The sequence below is a fragment of the Cylas formicarius genome, unplaced genomic scaffold, assembly GCF_029955315.1.
Source record: "Cylas formicarius isolate icCylForm1 unplaced genomic scaffold, icCylForm1.1 PGA_scaffold_2__14_contigs__length_35257938, whole genome shotgun sequence".
Classification (NCBI taxonomy): domain Eukaryota; kingdom Metazoa; phylum Arthropoda; class Insecta; order Coleoptera; family Brentidae; genus Cylas; species Cylas formicarius.
The window spans coordinates 24,830,049-24,849,972 of NW_026844319.1; the positions used below are offsets into that span (position 1 = coordinate 24,830,049).

At 34.8% G+C, this 19,924-nt stretch overlaps 1 protein-coding gene across 7 annotated transcripts in view; it reads left to right on the forward strand.

Annotated features, from left to right (window-relative positions):
* LOC132698811 (potassium voltage-gated channel protein Shab) overlaps positions 1–19,924 on the forward strand; it is a 130,663-nt gene that overhangs the window by 64,947 nt on the left and 45,792 nt on the right. For all 7 annotated transcript variants that reach the window (XM_060665117.1, XM_060665124.1, XM_060665122.1 and 4 more), the window contains 2 exons: positions 15,659–16,024; positions 19,635–19,922. In XM_060665117.1, the coding sequence (XP_060521100.1) occupies positions 15,803–16,024; positions 19,635–19,922 (510 nt within the window). In that variant the 5' untranslated portion in view covers positions 15,659–15,802. The remainder of the gene's footprint in view (positions 1–15,658; positions 16,025–19,634; positions 19,923–19,924) is intronic.

The following is a 19,924-nucleotide window of genomic DNA, read 5'->3' on the forward strand; positions in this document are numbered from 1 at the left end:
GTTTTATTAAAGTGATTACTCACCTTATTACTTAACAATGTTAAATATATATCTTCAACAGTGATCCAAAAATGAATAAAGTGCATCGTACCCAACACTTTCGTGATATTTTCATAATGATCATCACTAAAACTCCTCAGCAAATGTATTCGGTCGTTACGTCTCTTGAGGTGAACATGTTTACTACGGTTTTATTAACATTTAGAATTCGCAATGATTAAAGTGCCATCGGAGGATCAGATGTTATATTAACAGTTTTTCCGTTTATGATCACTCCTGGCATGCTGTTGCTCATGGCATGCGGTCCAATTTTTACTACTGCCTTTTGATTATCACACAGATTTTGACTATTCAGATATCTCTGACCTCAAGGCATTGAAGCAGATAGTCGTGTTGCAATCTATAAAAAGCTCTTTCAAAATCAATACTGCACTGATACACATCATAATTCACGTTTCGACACCTCTGAATCAACCCCTGCATACCAAACAGAGCTTCTCTTGTTCCCAGACCTTTACGAAAGCCCATTTGGGTTTCATCAATTCTTTCTTCTAATTTACTTTCCATGTACTGCGCGACAGAATAGTTTTAAAACATGGCTCATCAAACTGATAGTCCGATGGTCACTGCTGATTTTAACCAATCTTCTGGCATTATTCCAGTGTTATATACAATGTTGAAGAGCTCTGCCATCATTTATCTTCTAACAATTTGAATATTTCCATGCTAACGTCATCTGATAGCTCTTCTGACTTCCTCTTTTGTTATTGGTAGTACAGTGTGTGTCACATTGTCAGGATCAGTTGAAAAATTTCTATTGTAGTCAAATAATTCTTGAACGTGTTCTTTTTATTTTGCTAGTTGTTGATGAGCATCAAAGGTTATTTGTCTACACATATTGTTGTGGGCAAAAGCTTGGAATCACAGGATCACTTTGGCCTCTCATGGCTCTTTTTTAATTAAGAGTTAGAGTAAGTAATCAATTTGTCCCTATTAATGGAACAGAGAGTTGTGCAAGGAAAATCAGTAACAGGGTGTCGTAGGGCTCAATTTTCAGAGTACTAGTTTGTTAGTCAAAATTATATTAGGCCTGTATTTTTAATTGAACAATAAAAACAAAATGCATTGTAAAATAAAGTTACTGGTACAAAAAATCGTGAGCCTATGAAAATGAGAATAAAAGACATGTAGGGTAGCATTCCCTACAAACCATTTGATCAGAACCACTATAGTATTCACCAATAATTATATTTTTTCATTGAATACATTAAATATCAAATGTTAATCGACCGCAACGCTCAATAGTTTATCATCGGCTATTAAATTTTCCGCATATGATTTATCCTTAGGAAGTCTTGTTCTTGTGCAACCTAATAATACCTTTTGTTTATATTTTTTTAGCATTGTGGCAATATTATTTTATTCCATTCACTGACGCTTGCAGAAATTTCAATATAAAACTAAACACGAATACATAAATGACAGGATCAGACTATCAAATAATAAAAAAAAAGATCTTCGAAGCCATATATTCAAATCGATTTTGTTTCTACATCGCTACGACAGATTAATAACAATATTGTTAAAAACTTAAACGTTAGCAATATGGATATATAAAATGGTATTTCCTTTCCTTCAGATTAAATTAAAATTTTCTGCAGTACTTAATTGCTCCCAACTTTAATAATTTAAATGCGGGTCTGAACTTCTACTTCTGTGCCAAATCTGAAGTTGGTAGCTGCAAATTTAGGTCACCTATTATGTTTTTTATTATTGCAACGAATATCGCTAACACCCTGTACAATAGAATAAAACTTTAAATACAAGAGTTTTAGCTATTTATGCGGGCTATATTGTCATGTAAAAGTAACTGACACCTAAAATATAGTCTTTTAGTTATAGCCAATTTTTATTAATAGGAGAATCCAGTCTTTTTTTGAATATGCCACGCACCGTGAAAAATTGTCAAGAATAAAAGTTTTTGGATCCGAATCTTCTGCGTCTTTCCGTTCAAGAATTTTTTCGGTTTCTTGGACCCCTTACAAACGAGGTTTTTAATTTTTTAAAAGTACTTGCCGACCCCCCAGCCCCTCCAATTTTAGTTTGCCAAATTTGAAGTCCATAGGTTTAAATTTCGGACACTTATCGTGTTTCATAGCAATGTCCAAAAATAGTCGAAAATCTAAAAAAAAAAGATGGACGCCGATGTCCGATCGCGGCCTTTCTCCGTCTTCTTATGTGTTCCGTGGACTGCTTAAAATGAGCCAAATTTGAACGTCATGGCTCAAGCCGTTCAAAAGTTATAGTCAATCAATGCCGCTTATACAGAGAAACGGATAACGCACAGACATTTAAAAAAAAATTCTACTCTTATCATTTGTGTACGAATATGAGTCCCCTAGGACCTCCCGTGACGAGATATGTTTTGTTGCTAAGCGCGTATATATTCGAAAAATTTAATTTTATCGATTTTTGCGAAAGTAAAAATAAGATTATTAAAGCGTTGCGAATTTATATAGTTTATATTGTAAAAACTAAAGAACCAGAATACCGTGTAACAAAAATGGTTGATTATTGACCAATATTCAACTAGTACAACGTTAATATAGCACTATGGACACGAACACAACCGCCGGGCAGATTTCAAAAGCTCGTGCAACAACTTGGAAGTGCCCTAATGAAAAATTCCAATTATTTCGTCGCACCTAATTATCCCGACAACAATCGGTGCAAACACGCCAACCAAAACTGCACCCAATGAACCGACGCCAGTCGCGACGTTCCTTTGTTATCTGCCGACGTCATAGAGTCGCGGTGCGGGGAGGTACGAAACTCGAAGCTTAAAAACGATTAATAAAACCGATACGGAATGTTGGCGTTGTGCAGAATTAATTAAAGTACGTTTATTCAACGTCAGTGCGTCGGATAAATTGGAGACAGTTACCCCGATTCACCGGCCCGAATTGACGGCCCAAATAATATATTGCCATGTTTTTCAAAAACAACCGCAACAATAAATGATAATGACGTTGTTCGCGCGTTAATTATGCTGACAAATAAAGAGAATAGTACTCGCGAGCTTTCCAATAAGTGGCTTTCTTTATTGACGAAATGGTTTAATTACTTTTTTGTCAGAAAAAAAATTAGGTAATTTTTAGACTTTCTGGTTTATAATATTCCTCGAGGTCCTTGCTGACAGGAAAAACCTTATAAATAAAATTATCGAATTATTGTCACTTACAATATCCCAAGAATCCGAAGAATTTGTCTTGGTAAATGGAGTATATATTTAATAATTTATTTTTATTCTCACATAACTACATTTTTACATCTAACTTTCAGCCGTGCTTTGGTAAGGCAACGCTTTACAGAATATACACCAAGGGCACGATATGGACCCTACATACCTAACATACTATGTTACCAATAGAAGATTTAATTGTAATTTAATAATAATAAATAATTTAAAAATTGTTATATGTTATAAAAAGTCATCGACGCAATTTTTTAGTTTCCTGTTTAATAAAATGTGGCTTATCCGCATAGACCAATGATTTTACATAGCCGCACAGAAAGTAGTCTAGCGGTGTTAAATCACAAGATCTTGAAGGCCAATTCACACGTCCAAAACGTGAAATTAAGCGGTCACCAAACCTGTTTTTCAATAAATCGATTGTAGCACGAGCTGTGTGACATGTTGCGCCGTCTTGTTGAAACCACATCTCCTGAACATCATGGTTATTCATTTCAGGAATGAAAGAGTTAGTAATCATAGCTCTATACCGATCACCATTGACTGTAACGTTCTGGCTATCATCGTTTTTGAAGTACGGACCAATGATTCCACTAGCCCATAAAGCGCACCAAACAGTCAGTTTTTCTGGATATAACGGTGTTTCGACATACACTTGAGGATTAGCTTCACTCCAAATGCGGCAGAAGTGCGCTTCATCGCTAAACAAAATTCGCTTAGGAAAATCGGGAACAACGGAAATCTCGTTTTGGACCCATTTGGCGAATCTACGCCTTACTTGATTATATTAGTTGATTATATTGAGTAATATTAGAAGCTGTCATAACCTACGTGGAATCACTAGGCTTGATGTAAAACGGAGTGTCTAAGAGGAAGCACAATGGGCCTGCTAAGGTGCTAAGTGCTAAGTAGGCTACCCCCTCCACTTACAGATACAGATACTCAATTAATAAGCTTAATTTTAAGACTAGTTAGCAAAGTTTCCTCCCACACAAGTAAAGCATTTCCCCATAAGAAAGGAGTGTCGCCTTGGTAAGCAGTTTTTTATACCACTTAACAAAAAAAATCTTTTTTTAAGACAAATGATGTTGTTAGATGCCAACACCGTAATGAAATATAGAGAGCTCGGGATTTGACGTCCCCATTTGTTTGTATTGTATTATTTGTACCCACGTCGATTGTGCAACGCTTCGCGTCATTGTGAAAACTTTCTTTAAGTTGTCGAAGTCCATTCTTGTGGAAAAAGACATGTCTAGCATACGCGAGTAATATATTTTTCTCACTTGTTCGGTTGCCAATTTATACCGCGTGAAACTGCAAAACTGTTCATTAAAGAAGTTTCGAAGAAGACACTATTCTTGGCTAGAAAAACAAAATTAACCACTATCTTTGTGGTCTTTTCGAAAGCCTATTATAGATGACGAAATTTTTGTGCTAAGAACTCCAGTCACATTTTCAAAAAAAAAATAAATAAATACAAGAATTGTCCGAATTATATTACGAATTAAGGAACTAAAAAAATCAAAACTAATATGATAATAATGGATCCTAATAATATCCACTATGTCTTCACGGTATGAAGTAACTTTGAACAAGGAAAACTATGAGGCCTACAGAAAGAAACGCATATACCTGCAAAATTTTAAATTGTAAACATAAGTAAATGTCATTATTATACATGTAATTTTGGATTGTTGCTTTTGTGTCACATGAGGAAGGGGTTTTAGTCAACTGTCTACTGTGATAACTTGCATTGTCCATTACAATGACGCTATTAGGAGGAATGTTTGGAACTAGTTTGTTTTTAAACCAACTTTCAAATTAATCAGCGATGGTGTCTTAGTGGTAATCCAGAGAAGAATCTTTAATATTTTTCGCAGACAGAGAAAGTCCATTTGAAATCCAACCATCTTTAGAGCCAGCATGCAAAATAATTATTCTTTTACCTCTTTTTGATGGCGCGTTTGTTTTACACTTATCAGTTGAGTCAACCCAACCCTTTTACGGGGTATCACAAGTGTCGAACCAGGTTTCATCCAAGTAAATAATTGGCCTTTGTTGTTCTCTGTAAATCCTAATTTTTTCTAGATATTCCAGTCGCCAGTTCCGAATTCTAAAAGATTGCATTAAAACATGCCATGTGTTGAATACTATACTATGTTGAATACTATAAGGTAGTTCTGCCACATTTAACACCGGTTTCATCTTTTTCAAGCCTCCTAATTAAGATATCTAATGTAGGCACGCTTTTTTCCTTTTAGTAAATCTTACGCCGTATTATATCTTGATCACTTTCATCTTCACTCGGGAAAATGTCAGCATCGCTCCTTTTTTTCCTCGCTGAAATGGGATTATTCACAATTTTCCATACAGTTGATGCTAGAATTTTCGTCATTGTGGCCGTTTCTTCTAAATATGCTTGCTTGCTGGTACCAGTGAGTGTCAAATAAACATGGTTTATAACTTCCTCAATAGAATAGTGTTTTCTACATTTGGGCGGGAGCATCTCCTGAGATACAATAGACTCGCACATATTTTGCATAATTCGCACACGATTCGGCACACGCTGTATTACACACGAAATAAGAATGATTACTAATAAACTTAAACTAAGTAGTATACGAAACCAAAGAATATTAAACACAGGTAGGTATACAATTATTTTCTACTACGGACCGCAATTTTACCTGAATGTAAATTCCGAAACTTTAGGTAATAATCTTGTTGCATTGTATGTTAATGACTACCCTTGGAAAATCCCATTCAAAAGCAATTGGTCACTTTCTTATATCTATGAACAGACCATACCAGCCAAAATTAACCACCTCCCTTTCAAAAAAAAAAATTGAAACATTGGCAAGGCAATTAATATTTTAAGTTAAACGGCTCTACAAACTGCTAATACAGTTTTAATCGGAAAAAACTAAGTACTGCTTAAATTTGCAAGATCTCTTTTGCACAATTTCCAGCCGTGGCCGAAAAGTTCAGATTTAAATATTTTAAACAAGAAGGTTTTCGGCGCACTGCGCCTATTAGTACAATATGATTAAAGTGCTTAACAGCTTATACCAGCCCGAAAGAAAGTCCTATAACTTTGCAATGTTGGCGGCTAATTGGAGCAGGCGTTCATTAACGTGATTAAATCTCAATTACCTTTCAAGATTGTAATTAAGTTGTGATAATTTTAGTACCTATACGTTCAAATACGATCCTTATGGTAGTGTCTTCATCTTAAGTAAATTTGATTGATGTGGATGTATGGACTTCTTCAACAAGTTAAAAAAAAAGCTGTTTCACAAAAGGTGGGTAGCACCGTCAATTCTTAAAAACAAGCGTGTCTGCTACATTATTGATGCTTCGTAATTCTTCTCCATAAATTCTTTATTAAATGAAAGTTCCAAGTATCGATATTTCCACTTCTCCTGGTCGAAATGGACCAATATCAATATCGTAAAATTTGATATCCAATAATTATAAAAGTAGATCTTCAATTGTTAAAATTAATTAAAAAATCAGAAAAGTAAATGAATACAATAGTAAAAATGGAAAATATAAAAAACGGTATCCTAATAAAAGCTTAAAAATATTTACTAAACCCTAAAAATAGAAGAATGAATGTCATCCACACCTTTATAGAAATTTGAACGCTCTTTAAGTAGATTTTTAGTCGCATTTTTTGATGGGATGCTCAGTTGCTTCAAGATGATTTGACTCTCAATATTAGTAAATGCAAAGGTACAGAATTCAGTAAAACCAAGTTTCCATTCCCTCTTGGCTGTCTCTTGAATTCAAAGCCCCACCTTCACATTTACTAATCACGTAGACGTAATAAACAGTAGGGCTATGCCTCTGTTTATAAAAGTTTAATTGGAACTTTTCACATTAAAAAAAAATGTCTTCTCCGCGATCTTGTGATTCTGTGTTGTTGTGTTGTGTTGATGAAATTAGTGAAATTAAAAAAGGTGCTTGAATTCCAATCCAGCACCTGCCACCAGAGGCAGCAAAACCAAATATTGCCTAGCGTCCCAGGTTGTTAAGTTGCAAATTTTTGTAAAATTTTATATAAACCAACTTTACGCTTACTAACGGACTTTTAACATTATTATTAATGTTTTTTCTTTCATTTTCTGTTAACTGAAATCGAATTTTGAGACGTAAATTGAAATTTTTCTAACTTAGTGAAGTCATATTTCATTTCGTTTCGTTTACCTTTTCCATCAAATAATCGTAACTAAGATTTAGAATCGTTTAAGTCACCTTTCAGCAATTCCCACTAGGTTATGAATTATAAATTGTTTTTTTGACCGATTCATTCTCTATATACGAAAATAGACATTTTTCGGGTCCCACGGTACTTCTGACCACGTATAATCCGTCCTATACACGAAAAAATCCCATTTACGGGAAAATCGCCGAAATTAATCGAATAACATCATCAAAACGAGGAAACCGAGCGGATCACTTTGTCGGACGAGTCAGGGAGGAAGCGTGCGGTAGGTGGGAAAATGGAGCAAATTACACGGAAGAATGGACGGCAGTGTTGCCGTAGTTAATTAATCCTGTTTCGGGCGGTCCATAATAACATGATTTTAGGGGGAATTGGTTTTCCATAGCGCCAAAATAGTATCTTTGCGTACTGTTTTCATGTTCAATTTCTATTTGCTTGGTAAACATTATTACTTGGTTACCCACATCATGATGGTAAACTTGAACAACAACAGTACCAGATGTTCGTTTTATGTAAAAGTGCAAAATTGTACTATCATTCCTAGTTTTCCTCAACACATACTTTTATATTATATTATAATAATTATTAAATATGTTCTATATATAAACTTAGTGTATTAGTGTTTAGTGTTATGTCGATATTGTCCAGTTAAACTTCTTAAACATGGATCGTCAGGAACACTGTAAGTGTTAAAAGTTATAAAAATTTTTATTAATGGCCAAACTAACCAAAACTCAAATAAATTTAATCCATTCTCACCCAATCCTCAAAAACAAACGAAACAAACAACAACAAACAAAAGAAGACACGTCAAAAGATGAGTCGGAGACACCTTCAAATGTTATTTATTAATGTATTTCAAAGGAACAATCATCTCCAACCGTTATCAAGCGAAAAAACAGAGCGTACTTTTAAAATATTAAAAAAAAATTAACTACTACCACTTAGTATCATTACTAATACTTAAAATTTGAAATGAAAATATTTAAAAAGGAATTCCCATTGTGCAAACTCCATTTTTATTAAATCACACCCACACATCACAAAAACAAATTTCGAAGTGAGCTTCGTTTAGTGAATAAAAATGAATGTAATTTCGTTTGTAAGCGAACTTTTGCTGCAACATAGATATTTCACCGCTGCCCCAATTCAACTTCCTTCCCCAAAAGGCAAGCCAACGATTTAAATTCCTCTAAATAAATAAGCCTTCGAACGTAAAAGGTTGTCGTAAACGGAACGAAAGAGGAGACAGGGATAGTTTCGTTTTCTTTCGGCATTGTTTTTGCAGCCTCGATAAATTTTCAAATACCTATGACAGGCTTTTGGCCCGCAACACCGGCAAGTGCTCCAACCGTCTTGGAACTGCACCATAAATAAATAATTTGGCAACGGCGCTAGAAGGGACGCGCCAGCAGTATGGTTACTTGCGGCGGCTGCAGGATGCGAAGAAGCTCGGGAAACTGGAGGGATAGGATACAACGTTGTCATATAAAACATTTGTGTTTGCTGAAACGCTGTGTGTAAATAAATATAATGCATATTTTTTTAATTAAATTGCTTATTATCTATGGATCTACAAAATCACAAGTGAGAGTTTTGAGAATAATTTTGGTTATACTGGAATGAAAAAAAAAAAAAAAGAAAATAGTTGATGGGCGGAATTTAGAAAGCTAATGTCGATCTGTTATTTAAGGTTAATTTATATATTAGGATTATATCTAATATAGAAAAATTAATAAAATTGCACAAAGGAGCGAACTGAGTTTTATTGTTCACATTTCCGACACATTTCAACGACTTAACCATTGTTTTTCGATAAATAAGGGTATATCATTGTTGTGTTAAATAGAATTTCTCGAAATTAAACGGCTCGCCATATGGAAGTGCTTTTATAACTGCTTGGATCTTTTTTATTCATACGATTGTATCAGGAAAAGTTTTTGTCTTGAATGACTGTGTGAGAACTACAGAAATTTTTTTCATGAAAAATATGAAAACTTTATTTTGAGTATCCAAAACTTTTTTTCTAATTTGAAGAAGAAACAACGCATCACAAAAATAAATTACTAATACTAATAAAGGCGATTATTTGAAAGCTTAAGTTTGGTGAAATAGTTATCATTTTTTAAATCTGATGTTTTCTGTTTTTCCTGTGTCGGTTTTTGTTGACTTGAACTTGCTAACGTTGTTGGCTTTTCCAGAGCTTGACTGAAACTGCTCTGAAGCTCTGAAGAAGCCAACAGGTTGGCGAAACGTTAGCAAGTTCGAGTCAACAAAAACCGACGTAGGAGGAATCCAGAAGTTTTATGAAAAGTATTACAGTAGTCTGTGGAAGTTTCTTTGAAAAAAAAGGCTTTTTCTGTTAAGGAAAAACAGGTTTAAAAGTATTTCCCGTGAAGGGGTGTGGGCATATTATTAGTAGGTAGATTAATGACGTCGAAAATTTTAATATAAATCAGGTTACAGTAAAAATCTTTATTTGCATTTTAGTTTTCTCTAAAATTCTCTTAAATTCTCAAAATAAGCGTTGAAATTAATGTGCATGCTGTTTTCACTTGTCGATGACGATTTGATTCAACCGGCAACATCGCGCGCGGTTTGAAAGGTCAAAGGTCAGTCGGATTGCAAGCCGTTCGCGTCGTAGGAAGAACGGCTATAGAAAGCGGGTATACGGCAGGAAACACAGGATTATCATTTTCGGGAATTTACTGCGAATCACTACAAAGAAAGACCAGAGGAGAAAAGCTACCAAATGGCAAAAGGATGCCGATTTAACAATGGGAGTTGATCCATTTTCAGTTTCTGTGATGCACATAGTGTAGTTAAAACATTTCATTGAAATCGAAACTTGTAAAAGACGCAACCGATTGTTTAACCTAACTAACTAACTTTGTAAAGTAAATGGTGTAAAGTGCAGTAAGATGTAAAGTTATTTAGCATTGTTTAAATGGAGCCTCAGCAATATGGATTAAAAATTTTCTCTCCGTTCAAATGAGGTGTGTTCCCACCTTGTAAAATAACAACTGAAATGTAAACATTTCACGAGTGTGAAAATCAGCAGTATGTGATCATTTTGAGACGACCAAAGAATATAGGAGAAAATATCCGTCAATTTCTAAACTTATTCGTTCCTGGTATAATTTATTGCCAACCTCTATTTTTCCTGTATATATTCGATAATGAAAACTAGAAAAGTGGAATAATAGGTATAAATGTGATTTCGTTTTTCACCTTTGTAAGTGGCAATCCCCACTATTGAAAGGGGGCACAAAACTTTACAGTCAATGTAGCTCAAAGCATTTAATTATTTTTGATATATAGTTTTACTGACGTGGAGAGCTTTGATATTCGATGTTTCTATGTCTATTAATAGGGATATTTTACGGAGTATTTAGTCACGCTGTGCATGTTCCCCTTTCATCAAGATGGAAGCCCTAATTTAAATGAGGGGACGGTACGGACTTTCACTGAATATATGAATAATAAACACATACTAATGGATTAAACAAGTCTCTCCGTAGAGAAAATAGATTTATTTTGTTTCACTCATTACATTCCAAATTTGTATAAAAAGATTATTTTTTATTACATCTTATGGTTTTAGAGATTGTCAATATTAAAGAGGGAAAGTTATATAATTATCTATCTACGATAACAGCGCTGAAAAATTCATAGTGCACAGTAGTATTTAAAGGTTAATTTTGATTTTTTATCTAAAATTAAACCTTTTGTTTAATTAGTACTCAACGGAAACAATTCATAATATACAAGGTGTTATCTCCGATTGGCACACAACAATATCATTTTATCTAACCTAACATGAGAACATATATAGGGTGTAACAAAAAAAGACGCTAAATTTGAAAACCAAATTAGTGATTATAAGTGGGTTAAAATTAAATGAAAATGAAATTGAAAAATGAAATTTACTAAAAAGTCATTAAAAGAACAACATTGCTAAATTCTTAAATGGATCTTAATCACTTTCGCTCCCAGAAAAGAAGAAAATTGCTGGACGAACATTGATGGAACATATAATTATTTTCATTAGCAGAACATAATTCTTTACAGTTTACAGCTCATCAGTAACTGTTAATTAGAGGGTCGGAAGATATCAGCAACATTCTCATTACATCGTTATTGGAAGCAGTCTGACAAATTTTGTGACTGTTGAATTCTCTGAGCCTTCTGCAATCTTTATTGGGTTCTTCATGGGCTTCCCCCGATAACTACCCAATTAGCACAATACAGCTTATAATCATCCCTGCACTATGGACTAAAAGTTTTTTGCGGTGATGTAAGAACCAGGAGTACATTACATTACTTAAAATTTTCTAAATAATTTGATATCCACGTGCCAATGCCTGAAAAAGAACACCATCTGGTTATTACTTAATTATTAATTTGATATCCAAATGCCAATACTGGAAGAAGAACACATATATTCTGGAACAGGAAGATTGCGGATATTCTCTCCGGATTGGCATTCCACCTTCAATTTCGCGGGAACGAGTACAGCTACAAGTTTCGGGGATGTATCTATGATATCGTGAATACTTTCGAGAAGGATGCATCGCGAATATAGTCGGCAAAGCAGTGGATTTACTTATCCCACTTCTGATGTTGTAGAATTTATTCCGGGCCAGAACAAATAGAAGAATTAGCGCTAACTTTTTATTAATTTACAAAAGTAAAATATTATATCGCGACAAACTGGTTATTACATTTTTATTCAAACAAGTTATGTCTCCTTTGGGTCTATTTAAAAAATGTCTGCAGTCTTTTGGGGTTTGGCACATCTACAATTGAAACCAATACTACTTTCATTTTTTGTTGAATTTTCTGTTGTTTTACTTTTCAGATGTTAAATTCATGTACATGCGAAATAGGCAAAAAATATTACTTTTTTTATTACATTTTGTGATTAGTTTTGGTTAGTTTGTGGTTTTATCATTATCACAACAATATCATTTTATCTAACCTGACATGAGAACATATATAGGATGTAACAAAAAGTTTCGGGGATATATCTATGATATCGTCAATAGTATCAACGCACTGGATATTCCACTTCTGATGAATTTATTTCGGGTCAAAACAAATAGAAGAGTGATAGCTAACTTTTTATATTTATTATTAAGTAAAATATTAATATTACATTTTTATTCAAACCTCTTATATCTCTTTTGTCTATTTAAAAAATATCCGCACTTTTTTGGGATTTTTAAAAAAGATCTGCCATGACGACCGTTTTGACATCTGACTTTGGCACAGTTACAATTACTACATACTACTGTCATTTTTCGTTGGATTTCATGCTATCTTTGTTTTACTTCAGGCTCTCAAGTTTTATCCTTTAATCGCATGAAAATTGTTTTGAGGTTGAGGGTTATATAATTATAGAGACCTTTTACATAAAGATATTTTTATACAGAATTCAATTAAAGGCATCAAAACATTCTTTATCCCAAAAAATCGCAAAAAAGTAATTAGGTTAAATTTATAGTCAGAAGGAATTTGTAAATTAAAAAGTACTGCTTTTATTTTCGTACTTTGGGATACTCTGTTATATTTTTTCTCTTAAACAAATTAAAACTAGTTCATTTTCAAGTAATGTGATATATTTATTTTAATATATACATTGGGCTCAATTAAAAAAAAAAAAAAACAAATACAAGGCATACGCTGTTCCCCATTATATTTCGTATCAAACCTTATCTTTTATATAGTTGCCCTTGTCAACCTAGTTTCGTGTAATTACCTTCTGTGCGGCGATGAGAAGGGACGAACCGGCGCTGCCAGTGCAATCATAAAATAGCAGCAGGCACTTAGTTAGCTCGCCTTATTAAAACTTTTAATTCGAAAGCTGTTACGGTTTGTTATTTTAAGTTTTAATAAATAATTATGTTTTTGCGGAACAATAAAAGGTCCTAATACCTACCTATTCGTCAAACTTTTTCGCCCACAACTAACGTTAAAACGTAATGAATTACGTGTCGGTGAAAACATTTGGACTTTTTGCACCGTATTTTGGTCACGCCTACACCGTAATCGAGCTTCAGACTTGAAAAAGGGATGTTATTTGCATCCGAAAGCCACTTTTGCGCCATCATCGAAAGGGGCTTTTTTTACTCTGCGTTGCCTTGTTCAGATTTAATTGGAAATGTTCATTATTGACGTGTTGTTTTGTCGGTTTTTCGAGTTGGCTTGAAAACGTGGCGTAACCAATTGTAATTATATTTAGTTATTTATAAGGATCGATTACAAAACAATAACATTATTTTTTTAGGGGTAGTGCGCACCTCTTGAAATGCTTACCTTAATGCAAATAATGGGTGATTCAATAAGGGTTTCCACATTAAAATAATAAAAAAAACTTGGAAGAACATAAAAATATACAAACATTTTTATATGCCATTTTAGATTAGTGTTGTTTACAACATTTTTTGTTTACAAAAAAAAAGTTTATTCCTTTTTCGGCTTTAATTATGCAAGCATGTAACTACAGAGATCTTTAGAATCTATTAATATTCGTTTGAAACGAATGGAAATCCTCATTTGACTGTATTTATTTAATTATTTTCAAATTATCTAAATAGCCAACTTTTTTTGAATTTTTTATAATAATTTTATCAACATATTTAATAGAAAAATATATTCTAAGTCTGTTTGATATTTTTAAAAGTCATGAGTCCACCGCCCATTCCGATATTTCACAGTTTTTAAAGTATTGTTTAAATCTGTTGGAAAAATTGACATGCAAGATTATTTTATATTATTATTATTATTGGTAAATATCTCATATCTATAAGTGGCATTGTCCAAGAACAACCTTGACAACTACGAACAAGAAAGCGCGGGTATGCAAAGATACTAGCGTGATCCAAAGAATACTTAAACCATTTTCATTGTTTGGCATTGCATAATTCTTTTTTTTTATCAAGTGCAAGTAGTACCACCGGGCATTGCGTTAATTTATGGGTTTTCCTTATTGTTATCCCTTCATCAACCCTGAAAATGGTGTGCCAAAGGCGTCCTGGTAGGATGCTCATGAAAGAGAAATTATTTTATTTAAAAAAAAAAGTTGTCCGCTTAGATATACCCCAACTTTTTTAAATAAACATTATATAAATACATTATAAAAATTCGTAATATTCTGCGTCACCTGAGAAATTGACGATATAATTAACGGCGCCGACGCGACGGTCAGATCGATTAAGTAGTCAAGATCTCACATTTTTTCCTCTTCATGACTTGTATCACACAATACAACGTGTATAGGGTGGGCCGTTTATCTTGGGACACCACCTACCTCAGAAACTATAGGGGATAGAGTCAAAAGTTAAATACAATAGTTAATTGAGATATTACAAGGCATTATTTATTGTTATTTATTTCAATTTTGTATATACAGGGTTTTAATTTGAAGTGGGCGAGTATCAACTTTCTTATTTTAAATGGGACATCTGGCATATTACTTGATTTTCAATTCAAATTCAATATTTTTGGTCTACCAGTAGAATAATTTCTTGTTTTTACTAAGATAAAGTTCAAGTCTTCTCCATGCATCGTGAATGACAGCTTAAGTGATTCATAACTACTAGTGGATCAGCCGGGAGATATTTTATCATTTCAGCAAAAAAAAAAGATCTCCCGTATCAGAGCTTAGCAAAACTCTCTTCGCTTGTAATATGGAGAATTGCCAGTCTCTTCCCTTGTGCTGGGAGGCATCTTAATATCCGTATTTTCTTGTCACGTTTTTGTTACTATGTAACTTTTATTTTATTTTAATTTTATTGCCCAAACTTTACCTAGGCCTATGATATCGAAATTAGGTGGTGGTAAATATGTGGCTGAGTTCATTGTTGCCAACTCGTACCCTCTCTCTCTCTCTCTCTCTAACACATCATTAAATAATAGTCTATGCTTTCTCTATCAACCCAACAACAAAATAACAGAAACTAACCAAATATTTGCTCATTTCAACATAATCAAACTGCAGCAGGCCATAAGCAACTTTGAGCCACCGTCAAACGACTGCTTTCTCCAAAATTGAGCGGAACTGGACGGAACTTCCCATTTTGTTACTCTACACTTTGCTAAAACAGCTTAAATAAATACAAAAATTTCATTAAAAAAATGCTTAACCACCTCAACGGCCTGTTCCCTGATTCCAGATTAGAATGATTGAGAGCCAAAGCCAGGAGCCGCGCGCAGGAGGATGAGACCGGCGGCCGCCCCGCCGCCCGTCCGCTGCCGCCACCGCTCCTGGCGTAAACACGACTAGCGTTCCTCCCAATCAGCCGCCCACGGCGACTCCAATGGGCGATCGCGACGGCAGTGCCGGAGGCAGCGAAGGTACTGCCACATCGACGGCGATACGATGGGACGAACCGGTGCTGCCATCGCAACCGTCGCCCCCAGGCGGGGGTGGCGGCGCGCAACCGATGCCGCCGCCCCCGTTACCGCTCCAACTGCAAAGGCCGTATTCGAGGAGTATGTCGTCTTTACCTCCGGAGCCGTTCATGATCATGAGATCAAAGGTTGGTATTTGCTGTGTTAGGTTTTGATAAACGAGACAACATTTGGAAGTTAATTATTATGGTATTAAAACAAAAGCCACCGACAACAAAAGTGTATACTCATCCTCTAAGCAACGAGTAGTCAATTGCAATCAAGACTTATCTAATGGGGAGAATATTAATCGCAACTTCTACCAACGTAAGTCGTACCAGTGTAAATACTGGCGTCTTGCCATTGAGAAGAGAAACTAGAGAAAATGGTTTAATTAAAATCAAAGTTTTTTTGGTAGGTCTCCGCCTTGGTTAATCCCACATAACCCTTTGAACATTGCACTGAACAACGTTTGATACTTTTGATTTGAAGCGCAATTCTAATACAATCTTCCAAAGAAAATAGTTAATCAGAGGAGTTATTAGCTAGTTTGAGGAAGAAATGCCCCTGCAAAATAATCTTCCCTGCTTTATTTTGGAGTCGTTTGATTTTAAAGTTCATCTGTAAACAGTCAATATTAGCGATTTTCTTTTCAAACTACTTTGACTCTCTCAACTCAAACGTACAAAACTAAAACAATACATTATGTTGTTTAATCTCTCTTATGAGACCTAATGATTCAAAAATAGGCAATACCAGGCAGTATCAATTACTTCTTCTGTTATTTCAACTGTGCGTGGTGATGGTGAACAATTAGTAAACTCTAGATCCATCGCAAGGCCAGGCACCAAAAATTGATGGTCATAGTAACAAATAACAAAAAGCTCTTCAAGGACATAAAAGCAAACGAAGTCCTATTGCAGTTTATGGACAGAACGACACCTAAGTACGGTTTGATGAACGTCACAGTACTCAAATCTCAACGAGAAAAGTCTGGAAAAATCGCCCACCAACAAGGAGTAGCAGCTGGAATATATGAACCCAAGACGTAATATTTTCTATTGTAATGGGCAAGTAGCAACAGTTTTCCAAGCACTGTGCAAGAGAAAAAGTTTCGTAGTAAAACAATTGCGTGCTACGCCGACAGTCAAGTATCAATAAAAGATATGCAATCCAACAAAATAACATCCAAGTAAATTTTGGATTGATATAAGACATTGGACGAGATAGCAACTGATAATAAAATGAAGCTAGCGTGGGTATAATACGACCAAAAATATAGTGCATTTATTGCTTTGAGGTTTTAAGTATTTTACAGTACCTTAACCGCTGACTTTTGCAGGACCGTGGTAAAACCCATCTTGCCTGAGATGGACCGTAACGAATATGTGTAGACACTTGAAATTTTTATTTTTTTTCGAATTTTGGAATAAGTAGAAGCGTTTATTTTAACATCGGGTGAGAGTTAAGAGTTTAATCTAAATTGCAATGTGTTCGTATATATTGCGGAGATATTTGACTGTGATCCTTCCAGTAAGTACATGTTTATGTACCTGATTCCCGAGCTTTGACGCTGCGAAGCTGTTTTCACTGGATAGTTCAAAGGGTATGGCAAGTACTTGTACTCGAATTATCTTACAGGTAAGTTTAAAAATAATCGTTTTTGTCTTGTGTGCCTGTCGATTAACAACATTCTTCTTCTTGTATTTTTGTGTCTTCTACGTAGTTCTTCGATTTGTAAACAACAACAGCCTTTGTTAAGACTATAGATTATATTCCCGGTACGTCATAAGAATACAGACGAAGCAGATGTTCCCTTGTTAGAAGAAAACATGGAGAACAACGCAGAATTTGAAGAAGAAGTGGAGATGGTAGTCGAACCTAATGACAATTTAGAAGACGAACTACTTCAGCAAATAAAAAAACGGATCCATTTATCTTCGGATGCTAAACAAATTGTTTTGAATGTTTACAATTTTATAAGAAATTCGGAATGGGAAGAGCTAATTAGGCGTATAATCTACGACGCTTAAGTGAATATCGTTTTAACCCTAGTAGAACTGCATAAAAAAGTACTGTCACAGTTAAACATTAGTGGTGCCAAAGAGTCGTTGCGTACTTTTTTGAAGAAAATGGATTTTCGGTACCAAACGTCAAGTGCTAATGGAATATCAAAGAATTTCGCAATGGAGGGTGGGGTTATTTAAATGCAATTGAAAAACTTCGAGAGCAAACTAGGCCAATAGTGTATTTAGATAAAACGTGGTTCGACACTCACGACACAGTAAAAAAATGATGGTTTGATAACAGTAACATGTGTGTATTAGACGTGCCGCCTTCACATGGAAAACGCATAATAATTCTTCATGCTCTAAAAATGGTTGGGTGGAAGATGTCTTATTTTTGTCTGCCAAAAACGTCATAATTCAAGTGTGGATTACCAAATTAGAAAAGTTTCAAATACTTCTTCAAATGAAGAAGAAATTGAAGAATTTCTGCATGAAAATAATATTTTAAAGGGAGCTACACGAAAAAACAACTTCTGGAATTATTAAAAAAAAATTTTTAATAAAGACTACAAAATCGCTTCTATATATAAAATCGATCTAATATAGTTAACCCGATTGAGATGATTTGGTCTAAGTTGAAAGCGCATATAAGAAGAAATACATTGCACCAAAAGTTAGTGATAGTCCCATAAACGTAATTCGGCAAGAGGTAGCTAAAATATCAGTACAAAACTGGTCTAACGAGTAATAAAAGAAGAAAATATTTATCGAGAACCATGAGATTGATCATTCTACTAGGTGACGACAATAGCGATAGTTACGATTTTTTTAGAGACTTTATTATTATTATATTTAATATTTTGTATATTAATAATGATATTATGTAGAAATGTAATGAAATAGAAGTTAATAAATTGTTACTTTGTACTATTTTTTTATGTACATGTTTCTAGAATTGCTCAGCGAAAAAGATTGAAAACATGCTTATATCCCGCTTGTTAGTGCAGGTAGATAAATTCCTAGGACGGTCCTGGAATGGTTACGGTAAGCGTCTGCTCTTCAGGGTGTTTTATAAAGGGGTGCGATATTGGAGTAATAAACAGTAGGCAAAGTTAGTCACAGGGTCAGTTATTCAAGCACTATATTTCTCGTCCAAGTATACCAGGATACTAAGGTCACAAAGGTAACGAATGCGCCGACGCAGTGACGTGCGAAAGCTCATGAAAGCTTATGCTTGCATTAGAACTCTTTTTTTGTTGAAAAATCAACCATCACAGGATGGATGGATAGAGAATCCTGGAAATGCCGGAGGGACATGCAAGTAATTTCTCGCAAGTTCATCGTCCAAATTTACAGAAGACGTGCTAAGCTATAAAAGAAAGGCTGTAAGAATCATGGTAGGTCTACTGAAGGGTCACAGCAGGCTAATGGGAGTTTAAAAAAATAGTAAATGCAGATTCTCAAGAGCCATATAGCCAATGTGATGGCATATCGAAAGTACGTGGCCATAACCAAACCAGAGGCAATGAACTACACCAAGGAGCCACCATCGAAACTATGGATTCTAATCAGACACCAGATAAAGCTCTACAGCTATAGAGAGAGTCACAATAGATCCTTCAAAATCTTGAATCTTACATCTAATTTGGGATTCTTCAATCTACTAAAGAATGTAATGGTTAGGGAATAATTTCATAAGATTAACTTTTCTGCTAATGCCTGCCTGCGGTCAAATAAATTACTGTTTCAGGCGTTAAACAGACGGGTGGTGATCAACGTCGGGGGAGTGAAACACGAAGTACTCTGGCGTACTCTGGATCGACTCCCTCACACCAGACTGGGGCGATTACGGGACTGCAACACCCACGAAGCACTGAGCGAGTTGTGCGATGACTACTCGCTCATAGATAACGAGTATTTCTTCGATAGGCATCCAAAATCCTTCTCGTCTATATTAAATTTCTATCGCACCGGTAAACTGCATCTTGTAGACGAAATGTGTGTTTTGGCTTTTAGCGACGACTTGGAGTATTGGGGGGT